General features: G+C 35.3%; 1 protein-coding gene across 4 annotated transcripts in view; it reads right to left on the bottom strand.

Annotated features, from left to right (window-relative positions):
• fancc (Fanconi anemia complementation group C) overlaps positions 1–9,285 on the bottom strand; it is a 51,037-nt gene that overhangs the window by 7,290 nt on the left and 34,462 nt on the right. For all 4 annotated transcript variants that reach the window (XM_015395832.1, XM_015395848.1, XM_015395856.1 and 1 more), the window contains 4 exons: positions 6,577–6,632; positions 6,376–6,475; positions 3,259–3,334; positions 1,000–1,108 (listed from right to left, as the gene is read on the bottom strand). In XM_015395832.1, coding sequence (XP_015251318.1) covers positions 1,000–1,108; positions 3,259–3,334; positions 6,376–6,475; positions 6,577–6,632 — 341 coding nt within the window. The remainder of the gene's footprint in view (positions 1–999; positions 1,109–3,258; positions 3,335–6,375; positions 6,476–6,576; positions 6,633–9,285) is intronic.

The following is a 9,285-nucleotide window of genomic DNA, read 5'->3' as shown; positions in this document are numbered from 1 at the left end:
AAAAATATAATCTATCACAGATAAGGTCTTGCTTTGCTCACCGTTCCTTTATAGACTAATTTGCAATTTAAGACATGTAATGAAAAACAAATTGGTAAAACAGAAGATTGTTTTTTTTTGCAGGTACAGGATTACGTTTAGCGCTGAATTCTGAAAGAAAGATAGATTAAAATTGTAGAGTGTGTCTTCGATTCCAGCTGTATTTTGAATGTTTTTGATGACTTGGGAAAACCAGCAGTTACAAAAATCCAACATCAATAATAATAACTTAGAGAGACAGAGAAAACACAAAAACATGACTGTCTGTGAAGGAAAACTGTAAAACCACTCAGAAGATGAAGAGAGATAATGCTGCAGCAGACTAGACAAAGCTGTACAGAGCCAAGATCGACCAGTAAAGATTGTTCTCTCAGATTTCATCCTATAACATCACCAGTGTTTTCACCTCATCTCTCCCTTTCCTTTTGGCTTCAACCTACCAACAGCAGCGAACCTCTGCAGGGTCTTGGCAGCAGCACTTCACCACTGCTGGCTCGCCTAGAGAGCTTTGAATGGCGCTTCAGATTCAAGCAGCAGAGGAGATAATGAGCCCCGTTTAAAACCGCATCTACAGGGTTTCAAATCACCCCTCTCCCTTTTTATGACATCATCCCTGTTTTATTTTTTAAAACGATGCTTTCCCCTTTTTTCCCTCTGTAAAAATGAGCCCATCTAAGACATTCCACATGTTTTAGATTTCTACATAATGTTTTTTAATATGCACTTGGACCTCACAATGTCTATTTTTTTTTTTAAGTGGTCCTCCTTGCCCCCCCAAAGCTAATGGCCTTTAATGAATGCTTGGAGAAGCCACACTGCCCCAGGACCTCTGTACTATGATGCAATGAGGAAATTACCGACTAACAACCATCTGAATGGCAGCTAATGGAAATAAGAACAGCACACAGGCGCTGAGGTCTGCTGCTGGAAGCAAACACATGTTGGCACATTTTCTTTAACCTGATGTTGATAGCGTCCGAGCCTTCCTCCTCCTCTTCTTCCTCCGTCAGTCTCTGTAATGTGCTGCTGACCCACATCAGGTGATTTTTCCAACTCTCCCGAGGCATCTCTGGAAGAAAAAAATAAAATAAATAAATTATATATATATATATATATATATATATATATATATATCCAGGTTGTTATAATTTTTATTCAGCAAAATACCAAAGATATTTCTTCTGATCAATTAATTCTAACCAGTGGTGTTAAAAGTACACACATTTGTTACTTACCGTAAGTAGAATTATAGAAACTGCAGTTTAAAAACACTCTGGTAAAAGTTAAAGTATCAACTTGACCTCTTTACTCAAGAAGTAAAAGTGAAAAAGTATGCGCTCCAAAAACTACTTAAAGTATAAAAGAATAAAGTAACATTTAAAAAAAAACCCAGCCCGATGCCACTTAAAGATTTGAAAACAAAATTTTTTGATTATTTCAAAAAATTCTTTAGAGATAGAGCCAAGGATGAGGGAGGTCTTGTTGGTCTCCATCTCCCGATACGCTCTCGCCTGTGTCCGACCTTTCAGACTTTTCAACATCTTTTTCTGAATCCAACATTGTCGCATGGCATAGAAAATTCATGTTTGCAGTTTGAAGAACACCTGCTTGCTTCTGATGATTTCCTTTAGCTAACCAATGAGTGTTTGCTTTATATTATTCATCCAATTTCACTAGCTTTCCCTAGATGTGAATGGCGCCAATTATCTGCATTGGATGGCGCACATGACGTGAAATAAATATTTATAAACATTAAACCGCAGCCAAGAGTAACGAGTAACATTTGTTTTAAAAATGTAAGGAATAGAAAGTACAGATACTGTGAAAATGTAATGAGTAGAAGGAGGAAGAAAAATAAGTAATGGAGTAAAGTATAGATACCTTAAAAGTGTACTTAAGTACAGTAACAAGGTATTTGTACTTTGTTACTTGACAACTCTGATTCTAACATAATGATTAAAATTTCCATGTCTTTCTCACATTACTTTCTCAGGTACAACACAGAGCTGTCTCCTGCAGGATGTTTTTACTGAATGTCAATTCATTTCTGCAGCAGACATATCAGTTACATTGAATAATTAAAATTAACAATTTAATTATTGTCTATATTTCAATCAAGGACTTCTGTTAGGTGTCACTTTGGTGACTCCAGCTTTTAACATCTAGCAGGGGATGTTAATCAGAGATTAAAAGCTTGGATAGTTTATAAAAGTCAACTGCTAGATGCAGCATAAAGATTAAAACATGATGAAACAGAGTAAAAGTTTTGAGTTATTAATTCAGAATTTAAATAAAATAAATAAATTACAATTTGAGTATCTCTTGACAATTTATCATGTAACAGCGAAAAATAGAAAATATTGTAAATAAAGGAAGTGAACATTAACACAACTTATGAATAACATTGTTTTAGCCATATGATGTTTCATCATGTTTGCCGTTAAATAAAAAGTTACATTTATGGTAGAATATTTAACCAGATTCCATATTCTGCAAAAATAATATCTGTATAACAAGGACCTCCATCATAACTCCCCCAAGAAAATGACATTTCAAGTTGACAAACAAACTTTTACAAATATCTCAGCTTCTCCCTAAGGGTATGTATTAAAATGCAATGTTATATACTGTATGCATTTAGAACTCTGCACCTCTTTTACCTTTTTTACAGAAGCATTCCCATTTACTCCCTGGTGAAATATTACCCTTCGCCACATACACAGAGTAATAATTAACTGTGATTTCTGGCTGGGTCTCTAAATAGCTGCATTCATGTAAATAATTCCTGCCTGCAGGCCAGTCTGGGCATACACTGATAAGCAGCACTGCTGCACTCACCTACTCTGCATCTCTTCAACAGGACACATTCCTCCAAATAGAGCTGTTATTTCTCCAACACATATTCCATGCATTTAAGCCAATACCTGGATGGGCCTCTTTGTGTAGCCATGATCAAAGGAAATAATTAATTGATTTCAAAGTAATGATTCCTCACATCGCTTCAACTTTCAACATCTGAAGGAAACTACTTAGCAGTTACTTTATAACTGTTAAGTAGTTAGGATACAAACAGCGAAAGCTTGTTCATTTTGTCTAAGAAAAACAGTTAACATGCTGTTAAATCATGCTTTATTGCACTAATACACACACTAGAGACCGTGGTGCATTTTTTCCAGTAGTTAAGGCAGAAAAGCAGTGAGTATGTGAGAGCGCACTGACCTGAAGGCATGGTGAGAAGGTAAAGCAGCAGACTTGAAGGGGACTGTGGGAAGAAGGCTTTTAAAGATGCAGATGTCTGAAACAAAGAGAAAGACGTATATATTCTCTGAAAAGGTGAAAGATTTCACTTCAGTTTTAAACACATTTGCTCTTCAAATGAAACCCTGATAAAAAGGCTGTGCGATGATGAGGTGAATGTGTTCTGAAACAGGTCCACACACTGCAACTCTACTGGCTCCCACTCACACTCAAGTTTATATATGTTCTCAAAAGGCTAATTACAATGTAGACATGTTCATCTGAAATCACCTATAGGCCTAGAATCATTTACATTCCCTTATTTTTTAACAGCTTTTAATATTTAAAGCTAATGCAGTATCTCTATTAAAGTTTTTTTTTTTTTTTTAAACAAAGAATACATTTTATTTTCCAAAGAAGACAAGAAGAGAAGTCCTTTGCTGCAGTTCTAAAGTAGTACTTCTCTGGGTTGTGCAGGCTACAAGTAATGTGACTGTTTCACTCTTGTTTGAGCCGGTCTTTAGGTTTTTTAAGGCTAAAGTGATCTTAAGATGAAGGTTCTTTAAGTCAGACTAAAATAAATAAGGGTTTTAAACGTCTGGTGAGCTTTGGTTCAAACTACAGGTGCCATCCTGCATGAGCATTTGAAGAGAAGACACCCAGGGAATACTGATGAGCTGACAGAAACATTAAAGCTGAAACTATTAGAAAAGCTTCTGCATGTCCTCTCTGTTTAAATGCATAGCGTGTCGGTCCTTCGATAAATGTTGCTTAGACTCATTGAACCAGGCTGACGTGAGGCCTTGACATCCTAATCAGTTAAATGTTAAATATTTTCATATCTACACAGATCAACCAAAAAATAATAATTACTAATTATTATTAAATTATTAATAAATTATAATTTAACAATTAATTTTAATTAAAGATTGTTTTTCATTTGGAGTTGTCTTCATAAACGAAGACTTATTTTTATTTCTGAGCCTCCAAGTTTAGGCCTAATGTCTAGTCCTAATTTGGGTACCAATTACTGTATCTTCCACACAATAGAAAATAAAACAGAAATTAATTAGTTTTTGTATTTGTCATTTATAAATGTTTTTTTGTTGTTGTTTTTTTATGATCATCTGCACCAACTTAGACTTGCCCTGATTTGGCAGGTTGAACGGTCATAGATTTTTAAATGGAGCACAGCTCACTGCCAGTCTATTTCAAATATAAATCACCTCAAGTGTGATCATTTTGTTACTGGTACCTTTACTTGGAAAGAGGAAAACAAGCTAAATAAAACAGTATAAGCCTCTAAATTAATTAAAGTTAAAAAACTCCTAAATTGAAGTTAAATAAAGCCCAGTAAAAACTAGAAAATGTTTTGAATGCTAGAACTAAAGTGAGCACAAAAATAATAATGCCAGAAATGTAAAGCTCTAGTTACAATGCAGTAATTCAAAGTACAAGGATGTTCTTTAGTTGTATAAATACCAGAAATGTGCTGGGAAATTTAGAAATTCAGATCTTAAGATTCTGGAAAACATAATAAGGCCTAAACTCATCAAAACTAATCAATTTCCCATACTCAATGGCCAAGAAATTGAAAAAAAGGCATTCCCTTTACTTATTAACCATTTTAAATCTGCCTATAGCCCCTGGACTATGGTCAGAAGTGGAGGCGAATATACAGCATTCACAAAAATGTGTTGCAGATAGAATTCATATCCTCTTAGGAAAACATTTTCTGTTTGCCGCTGTACGACACGCAGGTGTCTGATAATTTGCTGCAGTCAAACAGGATTCCTTATTGGAAGATAAAACAACAGAAGCGCACTGAGGCCTGAGAGCTGCATCAAAGTACCAGAGCAGCATTTCTCCAATCACTGCAGGTGATTTCACTGGAGAAAAAAAAGGTGTTTGGTGAAAATTAATCATTTGGATTCGCTGTCGGTCGAGTAGAGGTGACAGCTGTGGGGTGTGAAAAGTGGGGCTCTCAGCCGGACATGAAGTGATAATGATGGAAAAGATCCATCAACAGTGAATTTTCCTGCTAAGATTAGGAAATTGTTCTCCACCTTAGGTGGAATAAAAATAACCTGTTTTATATATATATATAATTTATTAAGGCATCTTCAGTTAAATTTTGATTTTCTTTATAGGTTCTCTCTCAAAGTATTAAATATTATAAATTACATTTTTACCTAAATTGGAGGGAAAAAAAGTTTTGACTTTAAAATATCAAAAACAGTCCTCCACCAATGTCTGAACAAGATTGTGCTTTCTCTTTTAATTTTGCAGTTAGCCAAGATAAATCATGATAATAATCATAATAAATGAGGAGCTGACTAAAGCATCATACTTTATAAAGTTTTCTATAAAAAAACAAGTGAAAAAATGTGCAATGATTCCAGTCAAGTTATTGGTGAACATATACTGAGAGGAGAGAAATCACACATTAAAAGCTTAATACATCCTGGAGGCACCATCATGGTGAGAGGAGGTCTGTCTACAGCTGGGAAAGGAAGGCAGGTGAGATTTAAGTGAAAACGTGGGAGTATAACCCCACAGTCCTGGACTTTGGGTTTTCATTTTCTATTCTATTTCAAAGGAAAATAAATAATAAAGAAGATCTAATGGAGGCTCTAATTGAAGATGAAATTATGTTAAACTTTTCCTCGCACTACCTCATGTCAATCATAAAATCCAAAAGATTTAGTTTTCAATAAGACAAGGAAAATCCTTACTTGCTTTTATTTTAAATTTTTTAAGCACTTTGAATTGTCTTTGTACTATATTATGCCATAGATATAACGTACCTTGCCTCATAATAACCTTTATTTGACAATGTAAATAATAAAAACTAGTATACATACTTATGTTTAAAATTTCTGCAGACCGAGAGCAAAAAACTAAGCTTTTTTGTGTGCACAAACATAGTAAATAAAGTTCTTTAAGACTGATCAGTTTATAAGCCATTGCACGGCTTGATATCTTCATTTAGTAATTTCTTTCCCATTTCAACCCTTTCACAAGTGAACACGTAACACCAAGAACAGAAATGGGTTACCACTCACACTTATAAGAGCCCAGATTAAAAAGTAACCATACCTGAGGCTGCAGCAGTGTCAGCTCCCTTAGGAAGCACTTAGTAAAGGTTTGTAAAAAATCTTTAACACATTCGTTTCTCTCAGCCCGTTTAAGAACAGTCCTACCGGAAAAAAAAAGCACAAAACATTCAGAGTCAAAAGCAAAAAAAAAAGACATTTGATAAATAACATTTGAAAGTTAAATTAAATCCATGGCTCTTACCTAAAGATGTCGTTTACAACCAGGAATATGGAACAATGCTGGGCACAAGCTTTAGGCTAAAACACATAACAATCGACATATTAACACATAAATGACAAAATACATATATACTAATTCAGAAAGCTCAGAAAATATGGACAATAACAATACTTCATATGTATTTTTTAAAAAGAGTTACAGTAAACCACAAGGTGGCACTGTTGGAGCATCAAACAATAAAACTTCCATCTTCATTTTCTCCTCATTTAACAGTCCGTTTCCCACTCTGTCTAACACACCCACACACTCATCTAATTTTTTCATCTCCTCCTAATCCACACTCATGTGTTTCAGATTTAACACATTCTAAAAACGCCTCGGCGCAAACATTTAACAGCTGTACTGCTCATATTGCAGAGTCCCTAATTATCTGGCCCTCAATATGCAACTCATATAAGGCCATGTGGTTCACATGTCATATACCTCACAGGCTTTACCCCAGCAGAGCAATACAGTAAGGAGAGAGGCATGTACAGCGTAAGAGCCAGTTTTTTTATTGCTCTTACTGGCAGCCAGTGGAAAAACTGATGTGTGTGTGAGTGGTTTAAAATGCTTAAAGATTTGGTGCTTATTATAATGCATGGAAGCCATATAACAAGATGTGTGACCTTGACTCAAAATAAGCAGAAATTAGGGTTCATCGAGGGGTGCTAAACTGCATATCTCATTTTTAATGATGTGGTTAATTTAAAAAACACTAACCAAAGGACAGTGTTTGAGCCAAATTAGGGGGAGTAGATACAAATAGTTCCACCAAGTGTTCATCTGGTGTAAATACAAGCTCAAAATACTCCAGACATGTTTTTGCCTTCTAAGAAAACAAGACCTGCCAATTATTCACCCTTCCCATGCCTCTGCTTGCATGCACAGCAGAGATTAGTTAGCCGTTTGCTGGCATGGGATGGTACATCCTCACATTCATGCATGTGTATGAAGCATCATGGCTCCCAACAGCTGCTTTTTTAGCGTCCTATTTCATACCTTACGACTAACACTTCAAGGAGAGTCAATTACAGCACACAGCAAACATCCTGTTTTTTTTAGCAGTCTGGGCCAGGAAGTGAGTGTTTATTGTTATTGGGCCCTCTCCCTGGATCAGAAGGGGGTAGGAGAGCCAAAATCAGGAATGTGAGCACATTTTTGTGTTTCCTATTTTTGACTGCCTAGTTCATTTAATTTACCTCACTCATGTTGCTTTTTATACACAAGTATCCCAAACAGACACATGAAATCTAAGCTTCCTGTTTCTCATCCCCTCTTACAAAATACTAATCTTAATGCTGAGGGTCTGAATTAACACAAGTGAGGGTGAATTAGGGTTAAGGGCAAACAGGAACAGCAACCGTCATCCGGGGCAAGGGGACAAAGCCACCCTTTAGGAATCACCAACCTCTTTGTTACAAGTCTTTTTTTTTTTCATATACAGGCAAAAAACCAACCTAACCCTAAAAAAAACAAAAGACAATTGCAATATTTTCAGAATAGCTAAAAAAAATTATAATAGATAAAATAATCATAAGATTTATTCAATAATTTTTTCTAAAATCGTACAAAAAACATTCATTTCAGACATCATAAGCTGGAAATATAACACGCAACAGTATATTAGCAAAAATCTAAAACAGGTATTTCTGATACTGCTACAGTAAATGTCAGCAGAGGCCTTCCTAATCATGGAGTCGAGTTAATTTACATGCTGTGTGACTTTAAATAGGTTGGTCACGCTTCAAACCCACCAATGTGTTTGAATAAAAACAATCCTGCAAAGAGAGGGTTCAAAACAACCATGACAAGGATGTAAATGAAAAACATTTCAAGGCGTTGTAGTTATTGATAGAGGTAGCTGGATCCTAAAACTTATAACTGCAGTTTCGGCCCATTAGTAAATTAAATTGTGAGAAATTTGTACAGTAAAATTAAACATTTGAAAATGACAACAACCTACAACACATCTGTAAATGATTAAATACTTTTAAAATTCAGCAACCTGACATTTCTAAGCTCAAAATGAAAGATTTAAAAAGATCTACCCAACAGGTTTAATTTTTGTAACTCAACTGAATGTGCTTAATCTCTCTTAACTTGTGAGAAATATCCATAAACACCAGGACTGTGCAGTTCCACACTGAAACGTTCATAGCTCAATTGGACCATCACTACTGAACAAAAAAAGCAGCACAGCCTGACAGACCTGAACTAAGTTGATTAGTTCAAAACGCAGGTAACCTCTTTGCTTCTTAAATTTCAATGACAATCCCAACAGCTAAAACGTGCAATCAGTGACTTAGCTAAATAACATGCCAACCATAACCTCTGTGTGCTCAATTGTATGAACATCTACTGATGCTTATATAACATTTGGCAAAAATATACAACATACACAAAGCGTGTTTAAAAAGTATTGCCAAAAGTTTGGCAATATTTAGACTTAGCTTATTACATTTCTGTTATTGAAGTGTAAGTACTTCATTACATCAAATGTAATTACTTCACACTTCTCCTACTACTAATGAAAACAGTAATGTAGAAAAAGTTTCATCTGTATTATAGAAGTCTTTTTGTTGGTAACAAACAGTAAATATTTTATCGCTGAAATACAGAACTGGGGATGAGTGACGGCAAACCTAAAAAAGCAGGAATGACGAGCCCTGAACCGTTAAGCGATGGTAT

This window comes from Cyprinodon variegatus, unplaced genomic scaffold (assembly GCF_000732505.1).
Source record: "Cyprinodon variegatus isolate N-32 unplaced genomic scaffold, C_variegatus-1.0 Scaffold26, whole genome shotgun sequence".
NCBI classification, from domain to species: Eukaryota; Metazoa; Chordata; class Actinopteri; order Cyprinodontiformes; family Cyprinodontidae; genus Cyprinodon; species Cyprinodon variegatus.
Note: the sequence above shows the minus strand (reverse complement) of the source record. Positions and strands in the feature narration are given on the sequence as shown.